Source organism: Pinus tabuliformis, chromosome X (genome assembly GCF_031772625.1).
Source record: "Pinus tabuliformis cultivar Carrire ecotype Pingquan chromosome X, CPIR1, whole genome shotgun sequence".
NCBI classification, from domain to species: Eukaryota; Viridiplantae; Streptophyta; class Pinopsida; order Pinales; family Pinaceae; genus Pinus; species Pinus tabuliformis.
The window spans coordinates 288,999,017-289,018,641 of NC_142308.1; the positions used below are offsets into that span (position 1 = coordinate 288,999,017).

The following is a 19,625-nucleotide window of genomic DNA, read 5'->3' on the forward strand; positions in this document are numbered from 1 at the left end:
TATTCACATGTCAGCGAATTTAATGCGACTATGCAAGAATCAGGCTAACATCAATTCAAGACGGCGGAGATCGGGGGACGTCATTATTGATTCTCCTTCAGATGTATCTATAAATAGTTATATTCAGTGATGAAATATTAAGCTCACTCTATGAGTCTTCAATGTTTCTGATATGGTATCAGAGCCGAGGGTTTCGGTTGTGGCTTCTGAAGATCCAGAGCTGTGTTTGGCCATAGTCGAATAAGCTCCGGTGGAGTGTTGTTTGAAGCCACAGTTTGGTAGGTACTGCGTTTTCTGGTGACCCAGTATTGTGTTGTTTGTGTGACTTGTCTGACACTGTTGAGCGCAACATGGACAAGCGTGGTGGTGGCTGTTGGTGAGTGGCTGGTGATGGTTGGTGTTTGCTACATAGTATTTATTTAAAAAAGTTGTGTTGCTCTTTAAACTATTGTATGTTGTTGAGCTCATGAGTGTGCAAAATCTGGAGGATGCTGGTATAATTTCAGAGTTCATAAGTGATCTAGTGAACGGTGTCCCAAAGTCGCTGACTTTCTCTATCCTAAAACCCCATTTCATTGTAGAGCATCCGCAGAAGCCATAAGTTTCTATAAGGGTGGGTTTGGGGCTGAAGAAAGTGCAAAGTCTCATTCTTGGAGAGTAGCAACCGTGTGCATTTGAAGACGCAAAGGAGGTCACAGCGATAGCGTAGAAGATTAGTGCAACGGATGCCTGGATCAAACACCCGTTGTGAGGTCTCTGTAGTGTGCAGTCAATGGCTGGAGTTGTTTGCTGTTGTGGAGAGTGCAGTGTGATACGAGCACTGCTGAGAAGAGTAGGTCGAAGAGCTGTTGCCACCATGTGAGGAGGTGGTGTGGCTTGAGAGCTATTGTGCCTGTGCCACCGAGTGAGGAGCCAGTGTGGTTTGAGGCGTTGTTGTGTGTGTGACGGCTCAGTGTGAAGCCGTAAATCCAAACCAGTGTTGGACTGTGGCGCTGTGCCTGGTAGAGGTTGTGGCGTTGTATGAGGAGTGCGCCGAGTTGCCAGCCCATTTGAGCCACGGATGTGGAAGTGGCCCAGATTTCTAGTATGCGCGAGTCTGAAACTTGTGTGAAGCTGTGTAGAGTAATCTGGCGAGCACTTGAATGTGAATGGTAAAGATGAGATCTCCGCGTTGAAGCGGTGTAGTGTGGTGAACCTAAAGCGGACGTGAGTCGATTGAAGTCATGTTACAGATTGAAGACCAGGTGTGCTTGTGAAGACCTGGAGTCGTGTTGCGGATTGAAGACATTGACGCTGAAGGGTTGTGGATGTCGCTGAGCGCTGAGCGAGTTGAGTGATTTTTGGTGATTATGTTGTTTTTGGTGTTGCTGCATGACCCATAGAGGGTTGAACAAGGCCCGTTGATGTTGAAAGAGTGTGAGTGCTGCGTGGAGGTGATTCTTTGCGAAAATTGTTGTAGCTGTTCCTTCCGCTACTTGTTGGGTATGTTGTGAGACATCACCTGGCGCGTGCAACAAGTTGTGTTTTCCAGTTGAGCTAGAGGTGCAACAAGTGTTGTCTAGTTGAGTGACGGTTGCACATATCCATGCCGCTGTGTGGAGAGCTTTCAGTGCAGTAGAGTGTTGCGGGTAGGACCGATTTGCCAAGTTGAATGGTGCAAGTGGGTCTCGTTCAAAAGACTGTTGTTAGTGAGCATAGTTTGTGACAGCCAGCCTGTGTGGAGAGCCAAGTAGAAGGTCACTGGTCTAATTGGAGTACAATGAGTGGGATAATATTGGATGCTGTTCTTTTCTATGATATTTTTTGGAGCCCATTTGGAAGTATTTTTGGGCCTGGTAATATATTTTATTCCGGTAGTATTTTTGAGTCACAAGAACTATTAGATCAACACAATGATTTTATTAATGACCATAAATATTCAGAGGTGGAGTCCATTCCACAGGAGATCAAAACTTGTTTGTTCTTGAACCCAATTGCTAGTAATGTAATTGGTTGTGTTTCTAAGATTTCTGCAACAGTGGAGGATACTACCATGGATGTTGTTCGAAGGCCGCTCATGTTCGAAGATGAATGCATTTTGGTGGCTCCTCATGGAAAGTGGGGAGAGCATGAATTAGACTACCTCTTTTTCACTATTCAAGAAGTTTCCTTGCATCCCAATCCTGAAAAGGTAAGCAAGGAGCAAAGGAAGTTCATAAAGAAAGCCAGAAAGGTGAAGATGAAACTGCACCAACAAAGGAAAATGAACAAGCATGGACCCTTTAATAAGAAGGCAAAAATGAAATGTTTTGTTGTAAACCTAGCTGAGACTTAGACCAGCAGGCAAGTTAAAGTTTAGGTCATTGTGATTAAGGGGAGGTGTTAAGTTTAGGTCATTATGATTAAGGGGAGGTGTTAGACCATTAATCACAACTGTGCAAATGGCGCCGCCCACTATTCACATGTCAGCGAATTTAATGTGACTGTGCAAGAATCAGGTGAACATCATTTCAAGACGGCGAAGATCAGCAGAGGTCATTATTGATTCTCCTTCAGATGTATCTATAAATAATTATATTCAGTAATGAAGTATTAAGCTCATTCTATGAGTCTTCAGTGTTTCTGATAACAGTATCGTCATTTTTTTCTTTTTTCAATATCAGCTTCTCCGTCTTGGTTACGAGTTTGATGCTTAGTTTTTGTGGGCAAATTCAGCGCTTGATCTCTTGGAAAGAGAAGTGGTAGCAATAATTGGACCACAGAAATCTATCGTTGCAGAATTTGTATCAAATCTCGGAGATGCAGCCCAAGTACTAATTGTTTCCTTCTCTACTATGGATCCCTTGTTCTCCAACCACCGATATTTGTATTTTGTTCGCATGGCACATAGCGATGCCATACAGATGCAGGTGATTGCAGCTCTAGTTCAGGCTTATGGCTCGAGAAGAGTTACTGTTGTTTATGAGGATCACGAATACGGTTCGGGTGCAGCCGCCTCATTGAGTGAAGCGCTCAAGGATGTTGGGTCGGAATTAGAATATAGATCAGCAATATCGTCAACTGCGGATGGGGACGCCATAAGAATGGAGCTATACAAATTAATGTCGATGCAATCCAGAGTTTTTGTTGCCCATGTCGGCCCTTCTCTCGGTTTGAGAATTTTCATGGAGGCTCTTGAAATAGGAATGATGGATGTTGCTTATGTTTGGATAACTACAGAGGTATATACCAGTCTTTGGGATGTTGTGTTGAATGATTCTACAACTGACTCTATGCAAGGTCTCCTAGGAGTCAAAACTTATATTCAGAATTCCACCGATCTTGAAGATTTCACTAGAAGGTGGAAAAGCAAATTTAGAGTTGAAAACCTAGATGAAGAAAAGGCTAAGCTCAATATCTACGGTTTATTCGCATATGACACCGTGTGGATGATAGATCGAGCAATTGGGAATTTGGGATATGCTGGTTTTAATTCTTGGAACCCCATAAAACCTCCACCAATCACTGTTGGAAATACAACAGGTTCGACAGAACTTGGGGTGTTTCAGGGAGGACCATAGTTATTGAGCGAGCTCCTCAAGACAAATTTTAGAGGTTTAAGTGGGGTCGTTCAGATGCACGATGGGGAAATTGTGGTTTCTACTTATGAGATTGTGAATATGGTGGGTAACGACTTTCAGGTCGTTGGGTTTTGGAATAATAATACTATTCCCAATCTTGGACCAGTGATTTGGCCTGGAGAATCCACATCAGTGCCTCGAGGTTGGGTACAGCCAACTAGTGCTAAGAGGATAAGAATTGGGGTTGACTGAATTCGTCAGAGTAAAATTCGATAGAAGTCGTAACGAAAGAAATGTCACTGGTTTCTGTATAGACGTGTTTGATGATGTGGCTTGACTATGCACTGCCATATGATCTCATTCCTTATGCTGAAAAGGACCAAAACCGAACACATTCCTATAACGATCTTGTCCACCAAGTCTACCTTAAGTTCTGTTCTTTGATTCTTATTTGAATTGCAATTGCAATTTTTTTTAAATGTGGTTCACTATACCAATTTGGTTTTTAGGTTCTTGTCCTTCCAATATAGCTTAAATGCACTCTAACAATCTTGTCCATCAAGTCTATCTTAATGTTTGTTCTTTGACTCTGGATTGAATTGAAATTTCAACTTTTATTTTTGTTCCATGTGGTTCACTGTATTAATCTGATCTTGTCTATCAAGTGTACCTTAAATATCATTCTATAACCATCCCATCTTGTCCATCAAAGTCTACCTTCAAGTTTGTTTCTTGATTCTATTGAAGATAATGGAGAATATCCTAGAATATGTAGAATTGGTTCACGTAGCCTCAGGATAGGAATTAGTTTATATTTCTTAGGAAGTTATTCTAACTTCCCTAAAACCATGTATTCTATTTAATTTGTAATGCTGATGAACAATGTAGAGCATTCTGCAAAGCTAGACTCTCCTAGTTCAGACTCTCTTTCGTAGCGCTGACCAGTGGGTTTTATTTTCATTAACACAAACATTGCCATTTTTATCATGGTATCAGAGCGTCAGGGCTGAGGAACCTATACGCTGGTTGGTGGGTGGTTCTTTGAACCGAAATCGTCGCAGGTTTTGAGTGGATAGCCTCGACGATACACTCTTACACTTCTCAAAATTTTCATTTTTCGATCGTCGCACTTTTCCAGTGTACAGCGGCGACGATTGCAACTAGTCTCTGAAAATTGGTGTTTTTTAGCAACTAGTCACGGATATTGGGCAAATAAATATCAGTGATAGTTGCGACTAGTCTCCGAAAATTGGTGTTTTTCTGCGACTAGTCTCAGATATTGGGCAAATATCAACGACGATCATGTAAATCAAAGAAATTGCAAAGGGAGCCAAGGACAAGGCTATAGCTGTCAGAGAAACTGAGTGGGGAAGCCAAGAACAAGGTTGTAGCTGACAACAGGAGGTTGTCTGGAGGCTGAAAAGAAAGCCACGAAGATCTGCCCGTGTGTTGTGAGATCTAACAACAATGATCTGTCTCTATCCAAGATGAATAACAACATATTTGAAGCATGCATGAATGAGCATAACAAGCTCGATGGTTCCAATTATGCAAAATGGAAGTTTAAGGTGCAGAATTTGCTAGAAGCGCAGAGTGCTTGCCAAATTGTGAATGGGGATGAGCCGAGGCTCGCGCTGGATCAGCATCAATCCCAGATTGGGAGAAATGAGAAAGTAGAGCAAGGACAATGCTAAAAATGTCAGTGAAAGACTGCATTATACCGCACATCAGAGAAGACAAGTCAGCTAACGAGATCTGGGGAACTCTGAAGGAATTGTACGAGATCAGAAATTCAAATCGTCTTTTGTTCCTTAAGAGTAAGATCATGTCCATGAAAATGGAGGAGAATGAAACGATTGCTTCATTCGTAGCAAGGATCAAGGATCTGAAAACCAAATTATCAGATATTGGTCATACAATGGACGATACAGATCTTATGACCATTACAATGAATGGTGTCACTAATGATTATCAGATGTTCATCACAGGGATAAATGCCAGAGAAAAGATCCCGCATTTTGAAGAGCTGACAGGTATACTGATGCAAGAAGAAGAGAAGAGATCGACTCTGGAGCCCCAGAGTGCCGATCTTACATTGGTGGAGAGGAAGGACTTCTACACAGGGAAAGGAGGTCCACAACAGCAAAACAGAGCAAGTTCACATAAACGGCCAAATCTGACCCAAGGTATGCACCCGAATAAAAACTACTCAGAAACTAAATGTTTTTATTGCAGAAAATTGGGTCATATTGCCAGAGAATGTAGGAAAAATAAGTATCGTGAAGAACAACAGAAGCCAGAGAGACATGCAAGTCATCTCGCGAATGGTGATCAGGTGCAGAATTTGAGATTGTTCATGGTAGATCGTGATGAAAATGTTGATGCAAACATCTAGTATGTAGATTCAAGAGCGTCAACACACATGACAGGGAACAAGCATTGGCTGGAGGATTTTAAAGAGATCAACGAAGGTGCACAGATTTACCTAAGAGATGACAGAAGTCATCAAATCAAAGGATGTGGGAAAGTTTCTGTCATTCTACCTGATGGTAATATTAAACAAATTTATAATGTAATGTATGCGCCTGGCATAACTAAGAACTTGATTTTTGTATCAATGATTACAGATCAAGATTTGAAAGTTGAATTTTTAAAATCTAATTGCTACATTAAGGATCTGCTAGATGGAATGAAGACAATTGCTACAGGAATCCGAACAGGAGGACTGTACAAGTTGGATGTGAGACCTGCACCAGTTCGAGCATTGACAGTAGTGAGCCTGACTACAGAAGAGCTTTGGCACCAGAGATTCGGTCACATCAATTACAATGATTTGTTGTTACTACAAAGAATTGTGATGGTTGTACTTTAGGAAAAATGCATAGAGAAGAATTCCTTGTTAGAGTAGAAAAGAAACAGAGGGATATACAGGAGTTAGTGCACACAGACCTTTGTGGTCCCATGCAGACAAAATCATTAGGAGGTGCAATGTATTTCCTATTGTTTATTGATGACTGTACAAAGTTTTCTTGGGTGTATTTCTTAAGTAAGAAGAGTCATACATTCAAATACTTTAAGCAGTTTAAAAACATGATTGAGAGACAAACAGGGAAACAGATAAAAATTCTTTTTTCTGATCAAGGGGGAGAATATAGGAAAGATGAGCTGATCAGATATTGTAAAGATCATGGAATTTTGCAGCAGTTTACAATACCCCATACTCCACAACGGAATGGAGTAACAGAAAGGAAGAACAGAACTCTGGTGGAATGTGCGAGAAGTATGCTAAAAGGTAAGAATCTTTCAAATGGTTTTTGGGCTGAAGCAGTGAGTACTGCGGTTTATCTAAAAAATAGGAGTCCTACAAGAAGTCTTGAGTTTAAAACTCATTTTGAAGCTTTGTATGGATATAAGCCTGCAGTAAAACACTTAAGAATATTTGGATGTAAATCATTTGCCCACATACCCAAGGAAGATAGAAAGAAATTAGACTCAAAATCCATTAGATGTACTTTTATAGGGTATTGTTCGTCATATAAAGCATACAGATTATTTAATCCCTCTACTCACAAGATCTTTGTTAGTAGAGATGTTAAATTCCATGAGCAAGATAGTGAAGAAACTGATGAGCACTATGATAGATGGGACATTCTGTACTTTGAAGAAGAGGATGTAGAGAACAATTAGGATCAGCAGTAAACAATGGCAGAGGATGAACAACAACAGCAACAGCAACAACAACAACTGCAACAGTAACAGCAATAGCAGTAGCAGGAAGAAATAAGGTTTGAAACCACCACCCCACCACTCAAGAGATCAGATAGAAAAGCTCAAATGCCTGTAAGATATAGGGAAAATTCATTTATAAATAGTATGATGAATGTTGTTAAACCATCTAGTTATAAAGAAGAAAATGAAAGTAATGAATGGAAAATAGCCATGGAATGGGAATATGATTCAATAATCAGAACAACACCTGGGAATTGGTAGAACTTCCTAGAGGAAAACAGGTCATAGGTTGCAAATGGTTATATAAACCGAAAATTAATGTAGATGGAACTATAGAAAAACTGAAAGCTAGGTTGGTTGCAAAGGGGTATACATAAAAATAAGGGATAGATTATGAAGAAACCTTCGCCCCTGTAGCTAAATTGAACACTATCAGAATGTTAATTGCTTTAGCTACTAAGAAACATTGGATGATGCACCAACTAGATGTAAAGTCTGCATTTCTGAATGGGGAATTGAAAGAAGAGGTTTATTTAGAGCAACCGGAAGGGTTTGTCTAGAAGGGAAAAGAACATTTAGTCTGTAGGTTGAAGAAAGCACTCTATGGACTAAAACAAGCTCCCAGGTCATGGTATGAGAAAATTGATTCATTTTTTCTACAAGCTGGCTACAATAGAAGTAAGAATGACCCTAATCTTTACACCATGAAAGATGAACAAGGGTTTGTATTGTTGATTTCATTATATGTACATGATTTGATAATTACAGGTGATGCTATATATCTAATTGATGAAATCAAGCAGCAGATGTCACAGATGTTTGAGATGAAGCATCTCGGTGAACTCAGATACTGTTTAGGTCTCGAGATCTGGAGAGATTCAGGTCAAACATTTTTGTCTCAAGCAAAGTATGTCAAAGGCTTGTTAGAGAAGTTTAGAATGGATCAGTGTAAGTCTGCACCGGTACCATTGCAGCAGAATATCAAATTGCAGTGTGAGGATGGCTCAAAAGCGGCGGATGCAACACTTTATAGATAGCTGGTTGGGAGTCTGATCTACCTAACCACCACTAGACCTTATTTGGCTTATGCAGTCAGCGTGTTAAGCCAATTTATGTCTAAGCCTCTCGAAAGCCATTGGAATGCAGCGAAGAATGTTTTGAGGTATCTACAAGGTACTGTAGATTATGGAATTATTTACACTGACTCTTCTGATGTTAGACTGGCAGGATTTGCAGATTCAGATTGGGCAGGAAATGTAGATGATCGCAGATCTATAATAGGTTATGCATTCAGTCTTGGATCTGGGGTGATCACTTGGAGCAGAAAGAAGCAGAACACAGTCTCCTTGTCCTCAGTAGAAGCAGAGTATCAAGCCATGTGTGCAGCAACGTGCGAGGCGGTTTGGTTGCGGAGACTTCTCCAAGATGTTGGGGAAGAACAAACAGTCGCAACAACAATAAGATGTGACAATCAAAGTTCAATCAAGCTGGCCAACAATCCGGTGTTTCACAAAAACATGAAACATATTGATACTCAATTCCATTTTGTAAGGGAGAAAGTGCAATCTAAAGAAATTCATCTGGAATATTGTAATACATGTGATAATGTTGCGAACATTTTCACTAAGCCCCTTGGAAAAGTAAAATTTCAAATGTTTAGGGAGATGTTAGGCATATATGTAAACCCATTCTCCATTAAGGGAGAGTTTTGAAGATAATGGAGAATATCCTAGAATAGGTAGAGTTGGTTCACGTAGCCTCAGGATAGGAATTAGTTTCTATTTCTCAGGAAGTTGTTCTAACTTCCCTAAAACCATGTATTCTATTTCATGTGTAGTATTGATGAACAATGTAGAGCATTCTGCAGAGCCAGACTCTCCTGGTTCAGACTCTCTTTCGTAGAGCTGACCAGTGGGCTTTATTTTCATTAACACAAACATTGCCATTTTTATCAGATTCTGGGTTGAATTGTAATTTCAATTCTTGTTTTTCTAATGTGGTTTATTGTATCAATCTAGTTTTTCTGATTTTGTTTATCGAATCTACCTTAAATATCACAGCACAAATTCTAATCCATATAAATGTAAATGTCACAACACTTGATTTAAATCTCATTACATAGACAAACATGTCACAACATATTTAAATTCCAATTAACAAGAAAACAACATACCCACCACACTACCTTGACAGATTTAAGATTCAATTCTTGCTGAGAATCAATTCTTTGTTATTTCATTCTTGTCGTTGCTGATTTCGAATTTTCTTGATAGGAATTTGATGTAGTAGTGGGCGACACCACAATATTAGCAAATAGGAGTAGGTTTGTTGATTTCACACAACCATATACAGATTCGGGTTTTGTGATGGTTGTACAAACTAAAACAAAGGGAGGGAGTCACACTTGGGCATTTATGCTACCCTTCAGTCGAGCCCTGTGGTGCACAACAAGCATATTCTTTGTATGCACAGGAATTGTGATATGGCTACTTGAGCATAGAAAAAATTCTGAGTTTAGAGGAAAGCCCAAAGACCAAGTGGTGACTTTGCTCTGGTATTTTACTCTGTATTCTTATATCTGTAAACTGTTTTATTTCTATGGTGTAGTGGGGGGTGTGGCATTCACAATTTGTTTGTCATAATAATGTTTGAACTTTTTGGAGATTGAACTAGTTTTTTAAAAAGTTTACTGGTTGACATTTTATACATATTATAATTTTTTTAGTAATGTTTGAAATATGGAATATGTTGGAAATAATCTCAATTACTACATTTAGTGTTGATAAACATTTCATTTTTAGAGTACAAACAAATCTAGTGGTAGATTTTCTTTTTAAGCTAAAGCAACTTAAAAGTAAATGATTTTTTTTTACTATGCTCCGTTTTTCTTCCATAGATATTTATAAGATGCAGTCACATCTGTAAATCAAAACCATAAAAAATATTAATGCCCAATAAATATGGTTGAACTACCCAATGTGAGTTATAAATACAAGGTTGAATTTCGTAATGTGAGTTTTCATTGCTCTCAAATAATATGTATGTTAAGTGTGAAGCCAAATTCATGGATCACATGTAGGATTCTAGATTCTTCTACACCGCCAGTAGTTTTTAGAATCACATGCAAGATTCTAGATACTTCTTCCGACTCTATAAATTTGTAATTTCTCTGGCCAAGGAAGGAAAGCCAAGGCCCAAGCCCATTATGTAATGCTAAGTGATTTCTATTCTCGAATGATTGTTTTATCTATTCTGTTGTTTCTGACTCAGTAATCTTGTCGTTTCTCCATTTGTTTGTCTCTACGAATTATTCTCTGCTATTGTCGTCTAAGTGTCTGAATATAAATCCGATGTGTGTTACGTATGCTCTGGTCTAACAACTGGTATCAAAGCTAAGGTCGAATATCCCTTGTGCAAGCCTCTTAGTGCCATAGCCTTACTCTGGCAGCGTTTGTTAAAACGTTGGTTGTTACCCCTGGAGCGGTTGAAGGATCTGTGCAGGAAATAGCTAAGGAATGCTGGAACTAAAAGGCAGTTGCTGCAAGAAAAACAGGGTCGTGGATCTATGTTGAAACATGTTGTTGGAGTTTGAAACGTGGAGATCCGTGGAGTTTGGAGTTGAAATGTGGTGTTCGTAAGTTTTTTTTCACATCAAGCTTGCACGTATACGTCAAGTTTTTTTCTCAAACCAACATATGTATGTGTGAAATGTGAAAAGGTTAAAACATTATATATGTTTTTATATCTATTATGAAACATATATAATTATATGTTGGAATTTTGAAAAGTATATTTTAAAAGGAGCACGAATTTTGAAAAGGGTATTTTAAAAGGAGGAAGGTCATTATTACTAAATTTTAAAGAGTAATAATGAAAGTTTTATTTTTAAGTGGAGTTTTTTGTGTTTTGGGACGTGAATTTGATTGAAAATGGAGACAACAGTTATAGATATGGAGAAGTTGAGCAAGGCTAATTTTGCCCTATGGAAATCACAGATGGAGGATATACTGATTTTAAAGGATCAGTATTTGTCGATTGAGGGAACAATAAAGAAACCCTCATCGATGAAAAATGAAGAGTGGAATAAGCTAGATAGAAAGGCGATTGCAACAATCCGCCAATATTTAGCAAAGAATGTTTATTTCAATGTGTCTAGAGAAAAGACGACAGAAGGATTATGGAAAAAGCTCCATGATCTATATGAGAACAACACAACATCAAACAAAGTGTTCTTGATGAAGAAGCTTTATAATCTCAAATGAAGGAGGGTGCTTTAGTTGCTGAGTGTAGGAATTTACAGGGTAAGTTCCTCAGAAAGAACACCAAAAGGACACCGCTCACAACCAGATCTCAAATCAATACACCAGTATTTTTGACGTGGTTAAAACCCTCAAAGAGGGAAATAGTCCACGGCCTGAGCCAACGTGGCCACTTCAGGCAATTTATTAATCAAAGAATGAAAATTTACATAAGCTTTCTCTCATAGACGGATTACCCGAACAATGACCCTCCATGCGCTTTAAATAGAACTCATGGACCAATCGGGTGTCAAGCCACGGATCAAGTGTCGGTAATACCGAGGAGAGAGTGAACCGTCGGATCACTACATATCGTGACCGTCGGATTGCAAGTTACAAAATGTACAACGGTAAAGAAACACACTTTACCTAACTCTATACCTAACTCTATACTAGACCAAGTTGAACTTAACTATTTCCTATGTGTCGGAATATCCTAACATACCCCCTTAAGAACAACTTGGGATAGGATTGAAGGATTTACAAATATGACACAATAGGAGAAGGAAGGAGGCACTAGAGCCTATCCCCCCTTAGTGACAACTTCCTGAACTCCAAGCATATATCGAAGTTTAGTGAACTTCGCCTCTGTGAGAGCCTTTGTGAAGATGTCTGCAACCTGATCATCTGTTGAACAATATTGCACTTCAAGAACATGGTCATGAATGAGCTTTCTGATGAAGTGCATGTGTAGTTCAATGTGTTTGCTGCGCTGATGCTGGACTGGATCTTTGCATAGCTGAATGGCACTTTGATTATCACACCAAAGTGTGGTTGGATGTTGCTGCTCAAAGCCAAACTCTGATAGGATCTGATGAAGCCACAAGGCTTCCTTACTAGCTTCCACGGCACCACGATACTCTGCTTCTGTTGACGAAAGAGAAATGGCAGTCTGTTTCTTACAAGCCCATGTAATAGGTCCTGAACCAAGAGTGAAGACATAACCGGCAGTAGACTTCCGATCATCAGGGTCACCAGCCCAATCAGAATCAGTGAAACCAACTAATAGAGGAGCTGCTTTGGCACTGTAATGAATCCCAAACTGTACTGTACCTCAAACATAATGAAGTATTCTTTTAGCTGCTTTCCAATGACTTTCACGGGGGTTTTGCATAAAACGAGCAACAAGGCCAACAGCAAAGGAAAGGTCAGGACGAGTATGGGTTAAATACAAGAGTTTTCCTACAAGTTGACGGTATAAGGTAGCATCAACTTCAGGAGAAGTACAAGAGACTGAAAGTTTGACTCCAGACTGAAAGGGAGAAGGGGCTGGCTTACAGTCTTCCATGTGAAAATGACGAAGAATATCACAAGCATACTTGGACTGGGAAAGGGAAATACCCTCCTTGGATTGCAAGACTTGAAGACCGAGAAAATAGTGTAAGTGTCCTAAGTCTGTCATTTCAAATTTCTTTTTAAGGCTGGACTTCACATGGTTTATAAGGTTGGGATCACTACCAGTAAGAATAAGATCATCAACATAAAGAACAAGGATGATAAGAGAGTTGCCCACTTTCTTGGTGTAGACAGTATTGTCAGAATAACACCTAGAAAAGCCAGATTCTAAAAGAAAGCTATCCATTTTGGCATACCAAGCCCGAGGAGCTTGCTTGAGACCATAAAGAGATTTCTTAAGTCGACATACAAGGCTGGAGTCTGTTTGGATGAAGCCAATGTGTTGTTCCATATAGATTTCTTCATGCAAGTCCCCATGCAAGAAGGCAGATTTAACATCCATCTGATGGACTTCCCATTTTAAAGAGGCAGCAAGGGAAAGAACAAGGCGGATAGAGTTCATTTTGGCAACAGGGGAGAAGGTTTCAGTGTAGTCAATGCCTTCAACCTGTGAACAACCCTTAGCAACAAGACGAGCTTTATGTTTATCAACTTTCCCATCTGGTCCATACTTGGTTCTGTAAACCCATTTACATCGAACAAGTTTGCGTCCCTTTGGTAGAGGAACAAGATCCCATGTATCATTTTCCAATAATGAATGATATTCTTCATTCATAGCTGCTTCCCAATGTGGATGGCCTGAAGCTTCTGCAAAAGTGTCAGGATCATGATTTACTGGAGCTTGAGCCAGTAAAGAAGAGGCTCTTTCAAACTGAGAACGTGTACGTCGCTGATCTGTAGGATCACCGGCAAGATCACCTGCTGCATCCCGAGTAGCACGGACCCATCTTGGAAGTTGAGGATCCTGAGAAGGTGGGGGAGGATTGTCATCCTCACTTTCATCATCTCAAGAAGAAATGTTTTCAAAAGTAGAAGAGATAGGAAGAGGTGGCACATCCGCCGGACTAGGCTCGCAGGCCGATTTATTTTCATCAAATTTTACATCTCTTCTAATGATAACATTTTTGGACTTAAATGGAATAAGTCTATAACCTTTTACATCTTCAGAATATCCAACAAAGGTACATTTCTCACTCTTAGGTTCTAAAGCTTTATGCTTTTCATCTGGAATATGGGCCCATGCTTCACTTCCAAAAACACGAAAGTGACTTACATCTGGTTTAATGGAACTCCAAGCTTCTTCTGGAGTGATATTCTTTAGAACCTTAGTAGGAGTGCGATTTATTATATAATTTGCACAATTAATTGCTTCGGCCCGAAAACTAAGACTGAGTCCTTTAGATTGCAGCATACAATTAGCCATTTCCTTTAAGGTGCGATTTTTCCTTTCAGCTACACCATTTTGTTGTGGAGTGTATGGAACAGTATGTTGCATTTGAATTCCATTTTCGGTGCAAAAGTTGATGAATGTGTTTTTAACATATTCTCCACCATTATCAGTTCTTAGCTTAAGAATTTGATGTCCAGATTGTTTTTCAACAAAGACTTTGAAGGCCAAAAAAGTGTTAAATACTTCGCTCTTGAGTTTTAAGAAGTATACCCAAGTGCGTCTGGAGAAATCATCAATGAAAGTTAAGAAATACTTGCAGCCAAAGAATGAAGCAATAGGAAGTGGACCACATAAATCACTGTGCACAAGCTGTAAAGGGGCTGAGGCGTGCCAAGAGGCACGTTTTTCAAAACTGTCCCGATGATGTTTTCCGAGTACACATCAGGAACAAACACCATCTCTGCAAGATACCATAGGAAGACCTGTCACCATATTGTCTTTACATAGATGCTGAAGGGAGCGATAGTTTAAGTGACCAAATCGCTCATGCCAAAGTTTGCTCACTTCATCATTATGAGCAACAAATACTGAGGGAAGATTTGATGACCCAAAGTTGTGAAACTTATACAACCTTGTGGAATCATCAGCAATACCAGTAGCTAGAATCTGTTTAGGATCTCTTAGATCCTTGATTACAACATCATGAGGTGAAAATTCAACAATTTTACCTTCACTTGAATGAGTTATCTGATATACAGATAGAAGGTTGCAGGATAAGGTTGGAACACATAATACATCATTAAACTGGCCATTGTCTAGATGAACAATTCCAGTCCCTACAACATTAAGAGATCTATCATCACCAACATATATATTTTTGGTGTTACAATCATTTAAAGAAGAAAACATGGCTTTGTTTTTGGCCATGTGATAAGAGGCTCCAGAATCAATGAGCCACTCATGAGAATGAGAAGAAGAAGATACATTTAATGCATAACCAGACTAAGATGATTGACAATGACATGCAGAAAGTGCCATTCCTGAAGATGAAGTTGAAGTTGAAGTTGAAGAATGCTCCACATGGATGTTATGTTTCTTCATTGCGGCTTCCAAGGCTTCCATCTTCTTAAAGCATTTAGATTCTAAGTGGCCATCTCGATTACAAAAGTTACAATGTCTATCAGTCTTCTTCCATTTGTTTTTATTGGTCTTATCATTTTGCTGAAATGATCCCCTGTTGCCAAAATGAACTCTATCCTCCTTTAATGCATTTAATATTATTACTAATCAACTTGCCTCTGTTAAAATCATTTTAGATGATGAAATTAGATCCATATCGCTGATGTGTTCTATGCCAGATAGTTGGGAAAATTTAATTGTAGCTATGAGCACTTCAGCAACTACAGGGACCCTGAAGTTTGATGATGTCAGCAGTAGTTTAATGAATGAGGAGCTACGACACAAGTCAATTGCTGAAAACCAGGGAGGAGAGGCTCTAGCTCTAGCTAATCATGGTAGGAGAATGGATCGAGGCCGGCAAGGGCGATCAAGACCGAAAGGACAATCAAAATTGAGGAGAGGCAGAATCATCTGCTTTCATTGTGGCAAACCCGGGCACATGAAGAAACAATGTCGATTGTGGAAGAAAGGAAAAAAGGATCAGAGACCGTCCAGTACAAATCACATGTCATCCAGCACAAATGAAGGTGAGATCACTGCTATAGCCATAGATGGTGACGTGTTGTTTACCATTTCAGTAGAGGATGCATGTGTATATACATCTAGCAGTAGCTTTGATTGGATCCTTGACTCTGGGGCATCTCACCATGTAACCCCATGCAAAGATAGTTTTGTTTCATATAATCTCGGTGATTATGGTAGAGTGCATTTGGGGAATAATCATTTTTGCAGTATTGTTGGAGTGGGAGATGTCCAGATCAAGATGAAAGATGGACAAGATATATTGTTGAAATAGAGTAGGCATGTACCAGAAATGTGCATGAGTTTAATCTCTATGGGATGACTAGATGATGAAGGCTATTCAATAAGCTTTGGAAAAGGAGGCTAGAAAATTAGCAAAGGTGCATTGATCGTGGCCAAAGGACCCAAGACAAGAACATTATACACATTGAAGACACTGATAGGAAAATCAGATTTGGCTGCTGTCACAAAATAAGGAAATCCAACAGATCTGTGGCATAAGCGTTTGGGTCACATGAGCGAGAAGGGCTTAAAAATCCTTGTAGGTAAAAATTTATTTCCAAGTTTGAAATCCTACAATCTTGATCTTTGTGAGCATTGTATATATGGTAGACAAAGAAGGATTTCATTCCTTAGAGGTGGCCATGACAGAAAGAAAAATGTGTTAGAATTGGTACACTCAAATGTGTTTGGGCCTGTTAACATCAAATCATTAGGAGGAGCATCATATTTTGTAACATTTATAGATGATGCATCTAGGAAGGTTTGAGAATATCCTATGAAAAATAAAAGTGAGGTGTTTGGAATATTTCAAAATTTCCATGTTGCTGTTGAAAGCGAGACTAACAAATTGCTGAAGTGTTTAAGAATAGATAATGGTGGAGAATTTTGCTCAAATGCATTTAAGGAATATTGTAACAGGTTTGGCATAAAGCATGAGAACATTGTGCCTGATACTTCTCAACAAAATGGTGTCGCAGAAAGGATGAACCGCACCATTATGGAAAAGATACGAAGTATGTTGTCCAATTCCAGTTTGGAGAAGAATTTTTGGGCTGAAGAAGTCAGGACCGCTTGCTACGTCATAAATAGATCTCCAACTACAGCCTTGGATGGCAGTATCCCTGAAGAATTTTGGACTGGTAAGACTTTGAATTATTCTCACTTGAAAATCTTTGGATGTGAAGCATTCATACATATTCTCAAAGAAAATAGAACTAAGCTAGATGATAAATCTATGAAATGCATTTTTTTGGGATATGGGGATGAAGATTTTGGTTATCGTTTATGGGATCCAGTTAAACATAAAATTATTAGAAGCAGGGATGCTATATTTAATGAGTCAGAAATGTTCAAGAGGACTATAGGTGAGTTGGAGGTCAAGAAGGTTATTGACAGCTTTGAAGAGCAGCAGGAAAACAGACCACCAATACAAGAAAATGAACAGCGAATTCAGGAGCATGAAGAACAACAAGTGGAAAATGATGAACAACAAGAAGAAGGAATCTTGCAGGAACCTTTACAAGAGATTCAACCTGATAATGCACCACCATAGTTGGTTCGCAGATCTTCTAGGCCTCATAAGCCTTCACAAAGGTATCCTCCTTCAAACTATATTTTGTTGACTGATGAAGGTGAACCTAATTGTTTTCAAGAAGCTTGTAAAGTTAAGCACAGTGAAGAATGGAAGAAAGCAATGGAAGAAGAAATGAACTCTTTGAAGGAGAATAAAACTTGGGAGTTGGTAAACCTCCCAAAAGGTAGAAAGGCTCTACAAAACAAATGGTTGTACAGGATTAAGCATGAAGGTGATGAAAAGAAGGAGAGGTATAAAGCAAGGTTGGTGGTGAAAGGTTTTTCCAAAAAGAAGGTATTGACTTCACTGAAATTTTCTCACCTGTTGTTAAAATGTCATCCATTAAAGTCATTCTTGATCTAGTTGCTGCTTTAGACCTAGAATGTGAACAGTTAGATGTAAAAACTACATTCCTTCATGGTGAATTGGAGGAAGAAATTTATATGGAGCAGCCAGAAGACTTCATAGAAAAAGGAAAAGAAGGCCTTGTTTGTAGGTTGAAGAAGAGTCTCTATGGGTTGAAACAGGCACCTCGACAATGGTACAAGAAATTTGGTTCATGTTGGAACATGGTTTTCGAAGGTTGGAAGCTGACCATTGTGTCTATATCAAGAGGTATGATCAAGGAAAGTATATCATATTATTGTTATATGTGGATGACATGTTGATTGTTGGGCATGATAAGAATAAGATCAATAGGTTGAAGAAATATTTGGGTAGCAAATTTGCAATGAAGGATTTGGGACCAGCACAACAGATATTGGGCATGTGGATTATGCGTGACGGGAAAAAACAAAAGGTTGTGGCTGTCACAAGAAAAATATATCAAGAAGGTGCTTGACAGGTTTAATATGAAGGATGCCAAGCCAATTGGTACACCCCTTGCAGCCCACTTCAAGTTGAGTACTGAATTATGTCCTAGTGATGACAAGAAGAAAGAAGAGATGAGCAAGATTGCTTATGCTTCAGCAGTTGGCAGTTTGATGTATTCCATGGTATGCACACGATCAGACATTACATATTTAGTGGGAGTAGTGAGTAGGTTCCTTGCCAATCCAGGAAAACAACATTGGCAAGCAGTAAAATGGATTTTGAGGTATCTCAGGGGTACTAGTCATTATTGTTTATTTTTTGGTCATGATGAGACTTTGCTTGAAGGACTTACAGATGCGGATATGGCTGGAGATATGGATACCAGAAAGTCCACTACATGTTATTTGTATACATTTGCAGGTGCAGCAGTATCTTGGGTGTCAAGGCTACAAAGAATAGTAGCCCTCTCTACAACAAAAGCAGAGTACATCGCTGCAACAGAAGCTTGTAAAGAGATGTTGTGGATGCAGAGATTCCTAGGAGAGATAAGAATAAAGCAGGACAAGTATGTGTTATATTGTGATAGTCAAAGTGCCATTCACTTGGAAAAAACCCCAACATTTCATTCAAAAACCAATCACATTGACTTAAGGTACCATTGGATCCGGCATGTGTTGGAGGAAGAACAGTTATCCTTGGAAAAGATCCATACAGATGGGAACCCTGCTGATATGCTCACTAAGATTCTACCACGAAATAAACATGAGTTATGTAAAGGCATGGTAGGACTCGGCGTGACTTGACGACTCTTATTTGGCTTCAAGTGGGAGAATTTTAAGTGTGAAGCCAAATTTATGAATCACATGCAAGATTCTAGATCCTTCTTCCGACTCTATAAATTTGTAATTTCTCTGGCCAAGGAAGGCAAGCCAAGGCCCAAGCCTGTTATGTAATGCTAAGTTATTTCTGTTCTCCAGTGATTGTTTTATCTATTCCGTTGTTTTTGACTGAGTAATCTTGTTGTTTCTCCATTTGGTTGTCTCTATGAATTATTCTCTGTTATTGTCGTCTAAGTCTCTGAGTATAAATCCGTTGTGTGTTATGTATGCTCTGGTATAACAATGTATTATTATTATATTGGTTTACAACTTGAGTGGGCCTAATGGTTAAGAGCACGTGTTTCCTCCTAAGAAGTCACATGTTCAAAACCAGAGTAGGTAGAGTATGTATGTCTTCGTAGACTTAGCAGTGAAATAAAGTATATATGTCTTCACAAGTTCAAAACCAGAGCAGTAGAGTATGTATGTCTTCTTAGTCTCAACAATCAAATAGAATATGTATGT

The 19,625-nt window shown here is 39.1% G+C and overlaps 1 protein-coding gene across 1 annotated transcript; it reads left to right on the top strand.

The window, feature by feature from the left end:
* The first annotated feature begins 2,032 nt into the window (after positions 1 to 2,032).
* On the top strand, positions 2,033 to 3,539 carry LOC149139534 (glutamate receptor 2.7-like). Its single transcript, XM_089450758.1, has 3 exons — positions 2,033 to 2,170; positions 2,399 to 2,513; positions 2,695 to 3,539. The coding sequence occupies exons 1-3, from the start codon at positions 2,033 to 2,035 to the stop codon at positions 3,537 to 3,539; spliced, it is 1,098 nt and encodes a 365-aa protein (XP_089306884.1).
* Positions 3,540 to 19,625: the final 16,086 nt, after the last annotated feature.

Excerpts from the sequence above, each read along its gene's own strand:
- LOC149139534 (XM_089450758.1), top strand. The coding sequence starts at position 2,033 with ATGGATGTTGTTCGAAGGCCGCTCATGTTCGAAGATGAATGCATTTTG. Across the intron at positions 2,171-2,398 it reads TGCATCCCAATCCTGAAAAG|ACCATTAATCACAACTGTGC; the intron begins GTAAGCAAGGAG and ends GGGAGGTGTTAG. Across the intron at positions 2,514-2,694 it reads GACGGCGAAGATCAGCAGAG|CGCTTGATCTCTTGGAAAGA; the intron begins GTCATTATTGAT and ends GGGCAAATTCAG.